Source organism: Podarcis melisellensis, assembly GCF_964234715.1.
Source record: "Podarcis melisellensis genome assembly, chromosome: 8".
Lineage (NCBI taxonomy): Eukaryota > Metazoa > Chordata > Lepidosauria > Squamata > Lacertidae > Podarcis > Podarcis melisellensis.
This window is the reverse complement of record NC_138540.1, coordinates 37,260,125-37,279,455: the sequence shown is the minus strand read 5'-3', so window position 1 is coordinate 37,279,455 and position 19,331 is coordinate 37,260,125. Positions and strand designations below refer to the sequence as shown.

General features: G+C 42.1%; 1 protein-coding gene across 2 annotated transcripts in view; it reads left to right on the top strand.

Annotated features, from left to right (window-relative positions):
- The window catches only part of CDH13 (cadherin 13), a 657,553-nt gene that overhangs the window by 360,035 nt on the left and 278,187 nt on the right, over positions 1 to 19,331 (top strand). For both annotated transcript variants that reach the window (XM_081924041.1, XM_081924042.1), the window contains exon 5: positions 7,037 to 7,189. In XM_081924041.1, coding sequence (XP_081780167.1) covers positions 7,037 to 7,189 — 153 coding nt within the window. The remainder of the gene's footprint in view (positions 1 to 7,036; positions 7,190 to 19,331) is intronic.

The window sequence follows — 19,331 nt, the reverse complement described above, 5'->3', positions numbered from 1 at the left end:
TTTCTGCTTGAGATTGTACACATAAATATACCTGGAAAATGCATCAATAAGAACCATGAAGTACCTATTTCCACCCAAAGAGGGCGCTAGTGGACCAACCAAATCAGCATGAACAACCTGGTATGGTTCTGTAGCTTGCCTACTAGACACCTTACCTTTCGCAGCCATTTTCACCTTGTTTGCTGCGCATGCCTTGCACTTCATGTGGTACCTGCAGGGTTTAATAGTCATACCTTCAACCAAGGCAGGCATTTTAGATACAGCCTCAAAATGCAAATGACCAAATTTCCTGTGAAAAGCGTGAATACATTCTGCATGCAAACTTTTGTTAGAACCTGCAATGCAACAAGTGTCATCCTGCACAACATCATCATAATACAAAAGAAACAAACGATCAACAAATTCAGCATACAATTGATAATCATTTTTCTTAGTGATGATGCATCTATTGTTCTTAAAGGAAACGTCTATTTTCCGCTCCATCAGCTGTCCAACGCTAAGCAGATTATGTTTCGCGTCCGGCACATAAAGCACGTCCTGTATCGATAAGTCCAAACTGTGAAGAACAACAGTTCCGTAGCCTTTACTGGGGATTGTGTGGTCATCCGCCTGGTGAATTGCACCTTCCTGCGGTGTAAAAGACACGAACAGTCGCTTATCGTTGCACATGTGATGCGTTGCAGCTGAATCAACAACGAAGAAAGATCTAGACGTCTTCTGGACCTCTGCAACCTCTGCAACCTTTGCAACCTTTGGAGCGTAGCGTGAGACCATTGCCTTGTGCTGCGTTGTCCTGGACACCGGACCTTTGCCTTTGCCCTGGCCTTTTCCACGCGATGAGCTTCCGCTGCGCTGCTCTGTCTTGGCCCTGGGATATTTGCAATCCCTCTTCATATGGCCTAGACGTCCACACGAGTAGCATTTCACTGCCTTCAAAGCTTTGGCGCCATCTGGTGGTTCCACTGCACTATGGGATGACGTCTGTGAAGACTCCCCCTTTCCCATGCAGCCAGCACCCCGCCGATCTGCTCCATTCTGAATCATGGCAGTATCACAAGCTACTGTGAGTTGAGCATGTGGCTGATCAGTGGTATCAAATTCCCCACTTGCTTCATCCAGCCTTCTGCAGCTAGCCATCATGACTTTGGCAATTGCCTCTTGCGTCATCTATGCTGCTTTAAATCAAGCTGCTGTATACATGCTGCTTCTGTGTACAGCTGCTTCAATCCAAAGGCAATCTCAAAACAGCCTCTGCCTATGAGCCTGTGCCGCTCTTCTGTTTATTTGCTTTGCTTATCTGCAGCTGCTTCAAACTGCATTCCAAAAGCAAGCTCAAAAGTGAAAGTCCCCAAGTGCTTTCTCAATGTTGCCCTTTAATTTTTGCTGCGTCATGTCTGCAGCTGCTGTGAAACAACAGCATTTGTACTGTTACTTTCACTTTCCCAGCCATCCAAGCCACTACGCTTGTGCCGTGGAAAACGGCTTTAAAAGTTCAACGTCCAGCCATAAAGCCATTAATTAGAAGCTGGCAGGCTGCCCGGAGCAGTAGCACATACCTTCATCAATCATCTTGACGCGCAGAGCAGATACCGAGCGTTCCGTCTCTCTGCCGCTGTTCCGATCCTCTTTGCCGGCACTTCGTCTCTAGCTCCTTTGTTCCTTTGCCAGGAGCCCGACTTCTGGAGTGCATCCTCAAAACACTGCATTTTTCTGGGCCCATAACCAAATATTGTTGATAAGCAGTATCCAGTGCACAGCGGAATGATGAAAAGTACGTGCCAACATGCTATATATTGCTTTATTTACATTTCAAAGCTGGTAAGTTACAGAAAAACATCTTCCCTCTGCCAGAGCAGAGAAAGCGTCATCTCTCCTCTAAGGCACGGAGAGAATCACAAACTGAAACTGCAAAGAACAGTGAAAAACAGGAAACCAGTGTACGTCATATCCAGTCTCCCGTTCCCGTGGGAAAACCTCCAACAGTACAGACTCTGTGGAATGTAAACAACCTGTCTCGTGACAAGCACTTCGCTGCACAGAGAAGAAAGCAGAAACCAACAGTTTTGTGCTATTTGATTTTTTTTAATCATCTGGGATTGTTGATACATTTAATAATTTCAATGATAATTTTATTATTTGTACCCCACCCACCTGGCTGGGTCTCCCCAGCCACCCTTTGTTTTGTGTGTGTATGTGTGTGTGTGTGTGTGTGTGTGTGTGTGTGTATACATACAAAAACCCCCACAATATTTCTCATTATATTTATAAAACTTTTTGTTATGGTTTGCTGTTGCAAATGTAAGCTGCCTTGTGAGGGTACAGATATACTGGAAACAGGGATAGAAATCTCCAGAACAAATAAATATATAAAACAAAAAAAAATCCTTCCAGTAGCACCTTAAAGACCAACTAAGTTAGTTCTTGGTATGAGCTTTCGTGTGCATACACACTTCTTCAGATACACTGTATCTGAAAGTGTAGAGCAGGGGTAATCCATGTGGTACCTGGACTACAATTCCCATCATCCCTGACCATACTGCCTAAGGTTGATGGGACGTATAGTGGGCACATGTGGAGAACACCATCTTGGATACCCTTGGTATAGAGTTTCTATTAAAATCCAGGTACTTTTGTGTTGGGAAATGGAAAATCATTTTGAGTGCAACCGGATACCTGCCTCTGAGACTCAAGGATGTGCAGGAATACTTGGAGTTTGGCTGGGGGGCGGGGAGACAGTTATTAAGTAACATCACCTCTGTGGTTGCTAAGCTGGAATAATATTGTCAAAAGCAAAATTGTTGTGGTTATAAAACTACACACACACACAAATCCTCTCCTGGGGATATTGTGGGCTGATGTTCCCTCCGCCTGGCTCCACTTATCTATTTCTTTCTCACTCCTTGGAAAATGCTCTGTGATTTACTTCTGTGATAAGATCAGAACAGCTGAGGGATCATACTGTTGAAATGAGCTTAGCTGGAAGGGACATGGTAACACCAGTTGAAAAATGGTGTTGGTAAATTTCTTCTGGCCAGAATTCAGTGAGTGTAAGGGACTTCTAAGTATAGTTGCCCATTTGTTTTATACTGCTTGTAGGAGTTTATCAGCCTTCGAATGCCATTTGCCTTAGCTTTGATTTCCCTTATGGAGAAACCTCAAGGGATGCAGTCTTTTCCTGCTTCAGAAGTGCTCCTTTTCCTGTTCAGAAGATTTGAATTAGGCCAGAATCTCACAAGAACATTTATTCACAGGGGGTATTGGAGAGGGCAAAATGGGCAAGGAGCCAAAACCAACCCCAGCCCAGATTTTTCATAGTGTATTTTGTGGAAGCAATGTAACTTCTCTTGGCTGGGGGGGCACCTTATAATCCCCCCGTAAGTCTCATTGGAGCAATGCCACATCATGGCACAGAACAGCCAACTGTAAACTGGTGCCCTCCAGATATTTTAGCTTACAATTCCCATCTTCCCCAGAGAAGATGGCCAGTGGTCCAGCATGAAGGGAATTCTTGTCCAAAACATCTGGAAGGCAGAAAATCAGGGAGTGCAGGAACAGAATCATTGCAATGGGAATTATGGGGGGAAATTGTGTTTGTTTTCTCCACCTGGCTTGGGGCGGGGCCTGACAGACTCCATAAAGGATGCTGCTGCTGCTGCTGCTGCTGGGCAGAGAGAGCTTTGTTTTTGTTTTGTGTTTTAAAATTGCTTTTATTATTTTATCTATGTCATTTAAATTTGTGATTGATATTAATGCTGTATTCTTAGTTTTTATGAATTATGTGGAAACTGTTTTTCATTTGGTTGTGTACTTTTTGATGTGTTTTATTTATTGTTTATAACTTTTGTTAAGTTGGTGATTATGTAAATCTTATGCTGTAAGCTGCCTTGAGCATTGTTTTTAACTATGGAAAGGCGGCATACAAAGAAAATGATGATGGGATAATAATGATGAAGAAACAGGGATGGACTGTGGCCAACTATGCCCTACTCAGAGTACACCCATTGCAGCTAATGTCCTTTAGCTTCAATGTGTCTACTCTGTCTAGGGCCAGCATTGGATACCACTTGATGAAATGTTCTAAAGATGCCAGAATGGTGTTGCTCTCTTATTTATTTCATTTATATCTTGCCTTTCCTAAAAGGAGCTCAAGGTGATATACATGCCTCTCCCTATCTCCATACTTTCCTTGTGTGGTAGGCTACTCCGAGGGCTGGTGTCCAAGGTCACCCAGTGAGCATCATGGGCAAGTAGGAATGTGAACCCTAGTCCCTCAGGATTTAGTTTGACTTAACCACTATGCCACACTGGGTACTATTACCTGGACCCTCAAAAACATGGCATTTTGATTTCTGCCAATCCCCCCCCCACAACTCTACATTCTTCGGTGTTATCAAAACAGGGGTGTCAACACAATGTGGGAGCAGATAAGCCCAGTTCCACATAATTGGTCACATGATGTGGTGCGTGTGCGCGCGCGCGCGCACACACACACACCATTTGAATGGCAATGCCCATCAACTATGGAGTGGGGTGGGGTGGCCCCCTCAAATATTTTCTTGGGGGTGGGTGAAGGGACCTCAACCAAAGGAGCACACATTTTGAATTGTGTCAACATTCTATTGGCATCATGGTTTTCGCCAAAGGATTCTGGGAGCTGTGGTTTATTAAGGGTGCTGAGAGTTGTTAAAAGTAAAGGTACCCCTGACCAACAGGTCCAGTCGTGACCGACTCTGGGGTTGAGCGCTCATCTCGCTCAAGAGGCCGGGAGCTGGCGTGGCCAGCGTGACTAAGCCACAGCTGGTGAGCCAGCACCAGTGCAGCACACGGAAATGCCATTTACCTTCCCGCTAGAGAGCGGTCCCTATTTATCTACTTGCACTTTGGGGTGCTTTCGAACTGCTAGGTAGGCAGGACCTGGGACCGAACGACGGGAGCTCACCCTGTCGCGCAGGGATTTGAACCGCCGACCTTTCGATCAGCAAGCCCTAGGCACTGTGGTTTAATCCACAGCGCCACCCGCGGTCCCCTGAGAGTTGTTAGAAGGCCTCTATTCCTTTTCCAGAGTTACGATTCCCAGAGCAGTTTGACAATCACTCCCTATTCACAGGGGATTCTGAGAATTGTAGCTTTCTGAGAGGAGTGGGGGCCTCCTAACACCTCTCAGCACCTTTAACAAATTGCAACTCCCAGAATTCTTTGGGATAAGTCCTGTCTATTTAATGTGGAATTATATATGAATGTCACCTCAATTAGAAGAGGTCCATATTTCTGTCATTTTTGGGAGTACGTAGCTCCCTCTTGTGGCTAATTAAACTTTAAACAAAGTATCAACTTAGAAAGACCTTCTTCTGGGTAATTGTCAGTGTCGTCATTCCAGACTTTAAAAGAGCAGGTGCAAGGATAGAAACTTAGGCATGGGGAGACATAACTGGATCTTGACTCTTGTGCTTAGTTTTCATTGCAAGTGTTTTGTTCTGAACCATATTTAGGAGGGTTTTTTATGTTAACTTTATTTGCAAAATTTGGAGGGAGAATGACTAGAGGCAATAGCAAGCTTTTCAGGGGGATTTGAATGACTGTCCTTCAGAGCAATAGAATGACTTCCTGGAAAACAAACTCCTTTGTCTTCTGAAGCACTCACTTTGACCACATTCACATCATACATTTAAAGCACTATGATACCACTTAAAAAATAATAATGGCTTTGTCCAAATAATTCTGTGAACTGTAGTATATGAAGGGTGCTGAGCGTTTTGATTGACCTCTATTCCCCTCACAGAGCTACAGCTCTCAGAATGGTTTATCAATCATACTTTCTTCATAAGAATCATACTCCTGTGAGGAGGAATAGTGTTCTCTTAACAATTCTCAGCACCCTTCAAAAAAACTTCAGCTCCCAGAAGTCTTTGGGGAAACCATAGCTGTTTAAAGCAGTATCATAGTTCTTTAAATGTATAGTGTAGATGAGACCTTGAAATGTTGAGAGGGTGCTGTGGACAGCAGTCAGAACCTGGACTTCCTGAAAACAAACTCGTTTGTCCTCTGAAGTGATCGCAGATCTTTCATGTGGAAGAGCTTTGCTGTTCACTTCTGACACCATGTGCAGAATTCCCTCTTCGTTTTAGTGAATTGAACAACTCTCCAATTTCCAGTGAGAACCGGTGCCGTTGCTTGACCCAAAATGCAGCAACTGTACACTTTGCACTATTTCCTTCTTGGCAGTGCCATTACCACCCTCAGATATTAAGGGGATGGTTTTCCAGCAGAAGACATTATCTGTAGCAGCTGTAGAATTCCCTCTCCCCAGAGGCACACCTTTTTACCCTCACATGGGTGGGTAAGAAATATTATGAATAATAATAGCCAACACCACCATTGTATATATAGAGGAAACAATATTTCTTACATCATGAATGTTGCCTCATATTATGGTCATTGGCTAGAACAATAAACTTATATTGAATTGAACATCTTTAAAGAGACATGGCAAGAGTCATTATTATTGTTTAACTGGCAGCTAACATTGATGGCAAATCTCTCTCACACACACACACTCACCCCCCCCCAAAAAAAAAAACAGGGAAGGGGCACATCAAATTAGTGCCTGCTAGGTTCTGTTGGCGTCAGGTTACACCTAGGATTCTGGGGGAAGGCAGGGAAAGCAATGTCCTGATCTCCATTGCTGAAAACATAAACCCCAGCTGTTACCTAGACCTGTCTCTTGCCTTACGTGAGGCCCCATCTGCACTATACATTTAAAGCAGTATCATGTCACTTTAAAAAGTCATGGATTCTCCAAAGAATCCTGGGAACTGCAGTTTGTTAAGGGTGCTGAGAGTTGTGAGTTCCCCTCACAGAACTACAATTCCAATACTACCCTAGGAAGAGGGATTGATTGTTAAACTACTTTGGGAATTGTAGCTATGTGAGGTGTAGGAATCATAATATAGGCATGCTACAAGATGATAAATTGTTCCTAATTCCTTTTTGCTGCTTCCTTGGCTTGTATCCTCACTACTGTGTTTGCCTCATACAGGTGGTAGACAATGACAGACCAGAGGGCTCCAAATTTCGGATTTTTGGGAAAGGTGTGGACCAGGAGCCAAAGGGATTTTTCAAAATTGTTGAGAGCACAGGAGAGGTCCTTGTGACACGGTCTCTGGACAGAGAAGCAATGGCCACCTACCAGGTAAGTCTCCATGCAATGTATTTGTGTGTGAGTGTGTGCACATGTTGTTCTCTCTCTCTCTCTCTCTCTCTCTCTCTCTCTCTCTCTCTCTCTCTCTCTCTCTTTCTCCCTTTTAACTTGTGATTGCCTCCAGTCTGTCACATTTTGTCTGAGTGATTCAATCACATACCAGACCTTTATGTTTGTGCATTTGAAGTGGATTTTTAAAACTTCGTCATCCTAGCACAATAAATCCACTTTTTAAAAAAGAAAAGAAAAAGAAAGAAAGACATTTTGTGGTTTGGAAAGTGATGGGGAAATGCATTAGAAATTGTGAGATGAATGTATGGGAAGGTTTATAAACCCTTACAAGCAAATCAGGATGAATGCAGGACAAATGCTGATTGTTCTGTTACCACCCTGCCAACAAATCAGGATGCATGCTCAGTAAATACTGGATATAATGCAACTTCTGTGTGATCTTTGTGCAAGAAAATCAGGATGGATGATCAATAAACAAGTAACCTGGAGGGGCTCTTTATCTTCATGGAATGGTGCAAAAGTTATGCTTTATGTTTCTTGGCTTCAATTTGCTGCTTCTTCATAGTGTTGTAGATAGTGATATAGAAAATTCAAAACAAGTGAAGTGATGAGGCTGGCCAGAATATGTGAATCTTGTAGGGCCTGGGGAGAAATTTGTCCCCTTTCTGTTGCTTTCCAAGAGCTCACTATGCAAAAATTCATTTATCAGAACACAAGAATTTAGTACCCAAACCTCACTATATGCACTGCAGAATCAGTCAAAGCGACAAGCTGGACTTTGTCCACCTCCTTATTGGTGTTTTGCTTGTCAGTGCCAAACATTTTAGGATAGAAACCATGCAGGGAGGGAGAGATCAGAAAAATATATTTTTTTCTTTTGTCTCTCTTCTGCTGGTTGACTGCAGCCATTTCAAGAAGGGTGGTGAGAGATGGGACAAATCACAGATTAGAGATATAGGAAACAATGGCAATTGTCAGCTTATTATGCAAACACTCCCCTAACAAACAATTTCCTGGGTACACATTATGTTCAGAAAGCAGGACCTGTGGGTATTTACCAAATATCAAACCAAGCAAAATACAGCTCCTTCAAAACTTCTCTGAATTCTGTGGTATGGACAGGAATTGGAACATTATCAAGGGTTTCATTGTGTCCACAAATGCCACTTTGTTGACCTCTGTTCTAAAGGCAGTAGCACTGCCTGTAGAACCAAGGCTGCAGTACCTGTAGTAGCAGGATCAGACCATATATAACAAGGCTGTATGGGCCAGAAAATAGACAAGAAAGGAAGAACGTATTGTCAGAAAGTAGGAAGGCAAATTACAACTTAATGGTTCATCTCACCAACAAATTGTATGGGCTATAGATCAGATAGTTGCAGAGGTTGGGTCTCTTGATTCTCATGGCACAGGGAGTAGGAAGTTAGCGGTGCCTGTTATTCAGGGCTCCAAATTCAAGAGTGTAGGCATGTAACACTCCTTTTAGGTGTCAAATCCTGTACGGCCAAATAGTTGATCAAAGGGCAGCCCTCTCTCGTTGTAAACCAAAGCATTCCCCATGCTGGAACGATTACAGCACATCTTCTAATATAACCCCAATTTATTTCCTTTAGAATAGTCTCCCCCTGCCCTTAAGCCTTGCAAATCACATAAAACAATATATATTGCAGCATGCTAGATGAGCCAGAAAGGAGATGCAAATGCATCTTTTAATGGGCTGCAACTCTTTCTGTGTGACCCGTGATAATTCTGGTGCTCAGCAGGCCAGCCAGAGTCCCGTTGAGCAAGCTGCAGTCAAGAAGATCTGCAGAAGGAGAATGCTCAACTTGATTAGTCAGTCTTTGGAAAAACAATGAACTGGAATCAATGAAGATGTATTGTGAAGTCAAGAAAGCAGCAGGGTTCTGTCCCCCCTTTGATTTTTCTTGATACATGAAAGTATTTGAGTCTCTTGCAAACTCTTGGGAAAGTTTCTTTTTTTTAAGAAATGCTTTCCTTCGTTTGGTGCTTATGAATTATTTTAAGAGCACAACGGAGATGAAAAATAGGAGGAGATGACTCTCCATGGAAAGATATAAATATTTTCTGAACTGTCAGTGCAGCAGAATAGAATCCTGGTATTCTGCAAAGCTGGAAGTGATAAGTGGGTCATCTGGTTCAATGCAATAGGCTTGAGAGATGGGCCCAGCTCATTCAAATTACAATTGCGACAGAGAACTTCCTGCGGTACATTTTTTCTCTCCATCAGAAGAATGATTTGCCACTTGTCTGGAGCAAGGAGCCATTAACCTCAAGTAAATGGCTGAGCTGGAAGCCTTCTAGGTAGTGTCACCATTAACTTCTGTCTAAAACAAAATTTAATGTGAACTTAGAAGTTCTTGCTTGAGCAAGGAACTTTGATTTGACTACAAATCCCATCGGACCACCCAGCATGACCTAGTATCAAGGGTGATGGGAGTTGTAATTCAAAAGACATGGCCGGCACCAAGTTGGGGAAGGGAGAATTAATGTGTAGATGTTGCAGTTTTATCTTTTAAAAATAAAAACAGAGACAATTGCATTTAGAAAGAAAGAAAGAGAAAGAAAAGGAAGGAAGGAAGTAGCATAGATTAACTAATGGAATTAGTTCCCACCTTTTCATTTAGACTCTCACAGACTTGGTCATTCACAAATTATTCTTCTAGTCTGAGTAAACAGCTTGCAAATCAATTCAATAAACAGGAATACTAAATCCAATTCTGTAGATGGAAGGCTATTAATACATTAACCACCCAATGTTTGTGACAGATAATTTATGGCTAACAATCAGGCTCCAAAGTCATTTTATTTTCCCCAAATTGAAAATGTGTTTTCGTTTCATGGAGTGTGCTCAGCTTAAGCGGGGGTTGAGGAAATCCCTTAATTACTACAAAATATTGTTCCACATAATATTGTACAAAATATTGAAAACAAAATCCCTTCTTTGGAAGAGCAGTTTTGTCTGGTACTTTCCAAAACATAGTGAAAGTCAAGTCTGTCTGTGTGGGAACCAATATTTATTTTACTTACTTGTTTGCTTATTTCCTATATTTATATGTCACTTTATAACTGAGATCCTTTCAATGTGGCTTGCAACAGATGCTAAATAATAAAAAGTCTTTAAGCAGCCATAGGAATGGCTGGTGAACCTTTTTCAGGCCAAGGGTCTGCTCAAACTTCTGGGTACCACATGCCAGGGCTGTTGGAGTTTTCTGAGTCCTGGGCCCCTGCAATATATGATAAAATGTGATAGCTCAGTGGCAGAGTACATGTTTTGCATGCACAAGGTCCTAGGTTCAACTCTCAGCATCACTAGGTAAGGCTGGGAAAATCTCCCTGTCTGAAACACTGGAGAGATGCTGTCAGTCAGTATAAACAACACTGAACTAGATGGACTGTTGGTCTGATTCAGTATAAGGCAGCTTCCTGTTTTCCTACTTTCCAAGACTTTCCTGGGTGTCATTCATCTGTCACATAAAGTAGGCTCCCACTACCATCATTATTTGATTTTTATTCTCTCCCCTCCCCCCCCCCAACCTGATTTTAATAATCATGTTCAGTATCCCAATTAATCTCTCTCAGAAAAACAGGGGTGCTTTCTGGCTTCTTTGACGGAGCTGTGGGCTTAATTGGTCTGAACGCTTCCTCTTATGTGTCACTATCTAAAGCTTGGGATCCTTGTCTAGGAAGACAGCCTGTCACTGCAAGAGAAGGAAATAAAATGAAACATGGAGAATGAAAGCTTCTTAACAATTGATTTCACATCCGGCACTTGTTAAACATTTTTCTTAGACAAATTTAAAAAAGAAAAAGAAACCTTTCATAATCTCTATTTTGTTTCCCTTTTCATAAAGGGGGGAATTGCCTAGGTAAATTTTGTCAGGATTCCAATTTTCATGATGCTGGCTGAGTGGCATTATCAAACTTCTCCCCACCCACCTACCTTGCCCCGACGTCTTATGCCTGCAAAGTGTCAGTTTCCGATTGTGTTTGGTTTCAAAGTATTTGTGCTCTGAAAGCAGCTACATAAAAGATTTGTGACTGGCTGCTATTATCTCCTTAAAAGCTGGAGTGCTCCAAAAGGCTGGCTCCCCACCGCCTAATTCTGACTCTGGAGCTTTTAGAGCTGACAAGTCTCAAGCTTCTGATCAGAGTATTTTGTTGTCATATAGGCCCCACAAATTAGTGTGTTTCAGGAGAAGCTTGGGATCCCTTTGGTAAGTAAATGCATGCCAGTTTTAGGAGGGACAAAGTGGGAGAGCGCTATTGCCTTCAAAAGAGAATGTAAGAATAGCCCTGCTGAATCAGACCAAAGGCCCATCTAGTCTAGCAACCTGTTCTCTGAGCTTCAGGCATTTTGCATGCCTGCAAAGTATATATTCTGTCACTGAGCTCTGGCATTGTTCTGAACCAGTATTTTGGGTTTGATAATGATATAAACACATAGGAAGAGCCTTGCTGAATCAGGTCAATGGCCCATCCAAGCCAGCATAGGACAGCCTCAAGCAGAACCCAAGCACAAGAGCCCTCTCTTCTCCTGTGGCTTCCAGCAACTGGTATTCAGAAGCATGACTAGTCATAATGCAGAGCACGTCATCCTTATCACCCATGAATTTGTGCAGTCCTCTTTTAAAGCCATCCAGGTTGGTGACACAGTCTCCTGTGGGAGCAAGTTCCATAGCTGAATGCACTGTATGAAGAAGTAAACAGCATTTCCGTGCTCTCTGTTCCACTGTGCCAGAAGCGGTTTAATCATGCTGGCCACATGACCTGGAAAGCTGTCTGTGGACAAACACCGGCTCCCTTGGCCTGAAAGCGAGATGAGCACCACACCCCATAGTTACCTTTGACCGGACTTAACCATCCAGGGTTCCTTTAATGTTACCTATGAAGAAGCACTTTCTTTTTTCTGTATTGAATCTTCCAACACCCAGCTTTGTTTATATTACTCTTACCTTTTCTCTAAACTAAAACATGCCAAACATTGCATCCTTTCTTCAAAGGAAAGTCACTCCATCCCCTTGATGATTTGGGTTATCCTTTTCTGAAACTTTTCTGACACTACAATATCCTTTATGAGGCGAGTTGGCCAAAACTGTGCACAGTATATGCAATTCGGTTGCTCCATAGATTTATAGAATGGCATTATGATGTCAGCAGTTTCATTTTCATTTTCACTTCATTTCCTAATGATCCCTAGGGCAGAATTTGCCTTTATACATCTCCTGCACACTGATCCAGCAGAATGTTCATTCCGTATAACAATTAAATGGGACTGTAGTGTTCAAAGAAAACAGTATACATACCTCTGAACACCAGTCCCTGGGGGACATATAAGGGTGTTGATGGTTTTTATCTTTGTGACAAGCTTGTGGGCTTTCTGGATATAAGCGGTTGTCTACTGGGCTAAGCTGGATGCTGGACTTGATGTATGTTTGGTCTAATCCCCCAAATATCTGCCTATGTTGCCGTTCCTGTTCTGTGGAACAGCATCCCTTTCAAAATTGGACAGGCACCTACTATCTGCACTTCCAGAAGATATTCTTGTTCCAACAGGCTTTCCCAGCTGAAATAATAGGTCCTTGTCTATTTTGTATTGTTTTAGTTTTAAACTTATCTGCAGTTTTCATATTTGTGTGTTTCACTTTTTTCTGTTTACATCATACATCAGCTTGAGACATGCCCAGTATTGTGTTTTGGGTGGGAGGCACTAGACCCAGTTCCTCACATGTGCATCTGTAGAACACAGAACTTTGCAACATGTGATTGTCATGGACCTTACTTTTGTGGTGTGGGGTCTTGTTAAATCATTTTATGTAAAGGCATCAAAATATGTAATCCAGTAAATGTCACAGAAGGATACTTTTGCATGGCAAAAAGGATTATTTAAGCAAAAGCTGGATTTTAGCAAAACAGCTACCTAAATTATTATTGTAAGGTATTAGACTCACAGCACACTTTTCCTTCTGAAAAGCTACCATCCAGATCAGAGGAGGTCCAGTCCCATTTAACTTCAAAAAATGCATCAGATCTTTCTACATCATTAAATGGGCCTTGGTGTGCTTTCATGTTCTCTGTCACATTTGGTTATGTAATATAATAAATCCTCTTGCTGTTTTCTCATCTGTTGCAAGGCGAAAGAGGTATTTTACTTTCTACCTGCAAAAGAAATATCCCTCTGAGGCTTGAAAGCCCATGCATGCCAGTGTTCAATTTCCATGCTCCATTTCCACATCTGTTAAACAAAATTTTCTTTTTAAAAATCTGCACAAAAATTGTGACTTTTTGTGTTAATTTCTCACAATATGTAGTCTTTTTTGCTTTTATTTGTATCATTTGGCTTAATATTTGCATTTCTGCAAGCGATTTCCCCCAATATGTTGTAGTTTTATACAGTATTGTCACTAACCTGTTCAATTTTGTGTAAATGGTTTGGTTGGGGAACTGAGTCACATAATTCAATGTGTGAATTTCAAAGAATAGAGGTATTCCGGTTTACTTATTAGTCCAAAAACTGTGAATTGGGTAGGTCTGCATGAAAATGTGAACTGCACACATTTCCCCCCCCCCATTCTTCCCAGTATTACATAACTTGTGCCAACAAAAACATGTATCCTCCCCTATTTTGTCACTGCATATGAGTTCCACCAGGAAGCCGGGTTTTGCTGAAGCGAGACAGAAAAAGCGGGGGAAAGAGCCCTGGATATGGCTTTAAGAGCTAATGCATTTAGATCAGTGGTTGAGTCTTAAAATGATTGTCACAGGATGCAAACAACCAGAGTAAAATACATAGCAGTCACTGAAGAAAATGGATTGAGTACATAAAGAGAATGGGTAAATGAGAAGGTTAAATGGTAGCTGGCAACTCTTCTGCACAAACTGTTGCAGAAATTGAAATGTAACTATATTCGAGGGAAAGTAGAGCTCCAACTTTATATGGACAGCCACAGAGACAGCCCACAGGCCTGTGTGGTTGTGGTTTTAACATACATATTAAGGATGTAACCTGGGTGTTTCTTAAATTGTGATTTCTGATGTTAGGATTGGTTTATATTCAGATCTTTGTGCAAAACCACCTTCTCTCTGAAAAATTTTGTCAAGTCACACATGTTACACAAAGGGATCTTTACTGAAGCAAAGTACAGTCATACCTCTTGTTACATTTGCTTCGTCCCACAGCAACCCGGAAGTACTGGAAAGGGTTACTTGAGGGTTTCGCTGCTCGTGCATGCACAGATGCTCAAAATGATGTCACACGCATGCACAGAAGTGGCTATTCACGATCCAGAGACGCGGGTTGCGTTCTGCACATGTTGCAAACGGTGCTCCAGAGTGGATCCTGTTCGCAACCAGAGGTACCACTGTAACAACAAAGATTCAGCTTCAGGCACAAAGTTATAACAGCCCCGGCAGCCAGGTTGTTCATCAGCGCAAGATGATCTGAGTATATTACACCAATCTTGGTCTGACTGCACTGGCTGCCAATTAGTTTCCAGATCCAATGCAAAGTGCTGGTTTTTGACATATAAAGCCTTAAATGGCTCGGGACTGCAATACCTCAAAAACAGCCTCTCCATATTAACCTACCTGGACTCTGAGATCATCATGTGAGGCCCTTCATGCAAGAGGGTGGCAACTGGAGAATTGGCCTTTTCTGCAGTGGCTCCCCATTTGCAGAATGCTTTCCTCAGTGAGACTCGCCTGGCACCTTCATTATATATAGGCACTAGGTGAAAATGTTTCTCTTCAACCAGGCATTCAGCTGATTAACATTCAATGACTTTTTAAATTTGTTTGTGGGATGGAGGTTTATTGATTTGTCTTTGTTTTATTATGTATTTTGAATTTTTATATTGTGAACTGACTGGTGGCAACTCATCAGAATTCCAGGCAGCGTTCTCTCCCAGCCCTACCTGGAGATGCTGGGGATTCAACCTGGTCCCTTCTGTAGCCCTTCCTAATGTGACTAATGTATATTCTCAAAATGCTTTCTAATACAGTGAGGTGGTGCAACAGAATACAGATTCCAGCTTATGGGACCTGAATTGCTCCCTCCCGTGCTGGAATACCTTGGGAGGTGTATGGCAGTGGCCATGTCTTGCATGCTGCAAGATCTGCAGGTCAGAAAGGGGAATGCCAGAACACCTTGCACAGGAGACGCCTGTTTATATCTGTTCAGAGCTGGCCTGGAGTTTGTTTGAAAGTAGTGACTAGCTGAGCCTGCATCCCTCTGTCTGTAAATACACATGTTTGAGAAGCTAGACTTGGCAACTTACATAGTGACACGGTGAGCTTATTGATGCATGGAACTACTAGCAGAACATTAAACTGCAATCTGTTCTGTACAGAGACTTCTTCACTCTGCAAACTGATTATCCAGTCATTTAATTCCTGGGCACTCTTCTTTGAACAATGGAGTAAATTGCTGTAACACCTAAGCAGAGAGAAAAAACACGTGTGCCCACTTAATAGCCTAAACAATGTGTCAATATGCTGAGGGGGTGAAGGAAGAGCAGTGATAGATGTGCCGTTGTTTTCACAGTTAACATGTTTTTAATAGCAACCATTAATCTGGGTATTAAAATATGATGGGTCCCTACAAAATTGTGGGAGGGTGTGGGAGGAATGCAGTAAGTTTAGGAGAAAACATGCCACTAACAGAATTGAGAAATTCAAGGGCATGCCTCGGGCCTCATTGTTTTTCTTGAGCAGTAGCTATTGATCAATACAGTGCTTACTATGTGTAGAACATGCTTTGAAGTTCTGGATGCAAGCGTCTATGTAATTTCCCCAGCCTCTCATTGACTGAGCTACCTGAACTGAAATCTAAGAGGCAACTTAACTCCTAAATCCAGGTTGGCAAGGTTAGGAAATTGATCAGTTGAATTCTGAATAATAATAAAAATACCATTAACAGGGTAAGCAGGGAATATTTCCTAGGAAACTTGGAATTAACATCAACCCCAAAAGTGGTGGGCGGGGTGGGGATGCAGCCAGGCTTCTGAAGGAAATGTTCATTCCGTCAACAACATAGTTGGCAAATAAAGAAGACGGTGGAGAAAACTTTTTCATGTCCTCTGGTAATGTTATGCATTTTAGCAAAGATGTAAAAAATGGAAATAAGCTGTGACTGCTTCCTCACCACTGCCCCCCGCACCTAATTCTGTTCCATATATACAGACAAAATGTAATTTATTTTAGAAGACAGGAGATGCATTTCAAGGGGGGAGAATGTACTACTAACCACCACCATTGGCATTATTTAACTTTGCAAATGTTTTACACTGGAAAAGGGCATTAATTGTGTTGATGTGCTTTGTGCAAGGCAAAGTCAACAGAATATATGCAGTTCAAGGGTGCGGCAGTGGTGAGAACACAGCCAGAGCCAAGATTCATGCCTTTGACAGAGATTAGATCACAGGCATCTAAATTGTTTAGCTGGTCTTCCACTTCCCCATTTTCAGAGGGAATTAAACTATGTCTTTCTCTTAAATAACCATAGATCAATGGGAATAATGAAACAGGCTGCTGCCATCATTTATCTCTTGCAGAACTTTTGAATGAACTACAGTGGGTGGTGGGTGGGTGTTTGCATACACATGCAGCACATTATTATCAAAAACAATTTCTATACTGCATTTCATTTTGCAGCACCCTACTTTCCCCCTATATAGTGTGGGCTTCAGCTAGTTGTATTTTGGGGGGCTGAGTAGGAATTCCCTGGTTGGCTCTTGGGACTTCCTGTTTCTGCCTACTTCACATTGTAGAACATATTCTCTTGAGTTGGCATTATTTGGCTGATTGACATCCAGTTTGGGCAGGTATGGAAATGTAAGATCTGAATTTACTGCAATCCAGGGGCATTCTGGGGGTGATCAATCACTCAGAGCCAGAGACTAGGTGGTAAGTGGGAGTTCCCTTGGGACCTGGCCTATGCATCACGTTGAACATTGGACAGTGGCTCCTTAGCAAGGAGAGAGGTTTTCTCCCCATCCTTGGCTGGGGAACACATAGTCTGCTAGTTTCCATGTCTAGGGAGTGAAGGATGCTTCCCTTGTTATGTAAACAATTCCCCCCGCCCCCATCTGTAATTTGGCAGATCCTCTAATTTGTTACTTTTTAATAAACATAACCTTTTTAAACATTGACTACAGTGTCTTAAGTCTTCTTTATGGGTGTGAGGGAAAACATTTTGTCTTTCCCCCTATCATATCACTTGAGCAGTGTATGTTTTTAAAAATATTTTTAGCACTGATTAGAAGGGACAGATGTAGGTCACAGATAAAATAACAAGGAAGCAATGAAGTTCATGCATGTATGATGCACCCTGTAGCTCCAGTTAAAAGGATCTCTGGTTGCTGGTGTCTGCCCGAGTTCCCTGTAAAAGCCACTGCCAGGTGTAGCAGTTAACAATGGATTAGCTAGACGGGCCAGTCATCTGTTTCAGTGTAAATAGCTTCATATGTCCATTCAAATTCTCCTTCAGGAAATGAAATGAAACATAGAGACACAGGAAGCTGCCTTATCTGAGTCAGGCCATTGTTCCATCTAGTTTAAAAAAAATGGTAAAAGTTTTTTTAAAAGATTTTATTGAAGTAAAACAAATCTATACAATAAAAATAACGGAAAAACAAGATTTTGTTTACTGAATCTCTGGGACCATCACCTGAAAGCTCTCAGCTATCAGGAACTCTTGACATGGATGCCTCACAATGGAAAACCTTATAGCACTTGTGACGTTCACTATGGTATAAAAGTATACGGGGTTTAGCATTAGCTGGAAAAATGACTCATAAATTTCATGTTGCCAAAGGCCTGGAGGACCCTGAAAGGGTCTATATAACAAATACAGATAGATACACAGTACTCCTTCTCCGAATTACAACATTAATTTTGGTTTTCCTAATGGTCTTAAGTACTTTACTCAACTGATATTAAGTCTCTCAGGGACAGACTGCTGCTTTATTTTATTTTACTTTTAATTCAGTATTTCCTACACTCACTGGCTGTAGGTCTTTAGGTTTTCGGTCAGGGAACGCTTCCATCTCTACCCGGAGATGCCAGGAATCGAACCCGGGACTTTCTGCATGCATATCAGTTACTTTGTCATGAGCAAAGTACCACATCACATTGGGTGCCCCAAATTGGTGTCATTGAAAAGACTTCAATTTTGCAGGAGAAGAAGGTGTTTGTAGTTCACAATTAAATTAACTAATATTCAGTATTTTTCAATCCACTGTTTTATACAACACATGTGGGTAGGGGTGGGGTGTAATGTTCTTGCTTTATGGGACATGCACTCCTTCCAAACCTTTGCACAGTTCTGAGGAAGCGGGGAAATGAGGTGCCCCTCCCCCTTTCAGAATTGCCGTTATCTCGGGCAACATTTTTCATTAATCTCGTTACTAAACTAACCCAGCTTCCCTGTGGAAATTAATTACTATGGTAGCATCAGGAATTTTAATTTCCATAATATACCAGTGAGATATACTGCTGTTTCTTTATATATGATCACACAGCGGGGCAATAATCTATTGTAATGAGCTTTATTACAGAGAGAAGGGGACAACAACATTTAATTAAAACCAGTATAACATGTTCTGAGAAGTTGCTTTTGAGTTCCCCGTTGCCTTTGGTGGGTCCAGATTTGGCAGTCTTAATTTGCAGCATTAGCCTGATGACTTGGGCTGTAAGCCTAACTGCCCCTGCTGCATGGTGGCAGGGGAGGAAGAGGAGGCAGGTTACTGAACTGGTGCAGCAATGAGGCTCAGATTTGGCTCAATGTTGGGCCTCATGACAGCAGCAGGGCTGGCTTGTTCCCTCCCTAGCCCAACTTCACAGCTCTCTGCAAGCAGCAAATTCACTTGCCCATAGCTTCAATGGGTGAAAGGAGAGGTCTCTGCTTTTGGGATGATGCAGAGAAGCTGGTAGGGTTGGATAGAGGGACTGCTCTGCCTAGAGTTGGAAAAACCTGTTGATTTCAGCTTCTCTCTGTTTCTATTCCACCTGCCTGCCTCCCATCTTAAGATAAATTATCAGTTTGAAATTATTTTTATTTTAAGTCTGGCTGGAAATTCATCAGCTTCTCCCCCTAGAATATACA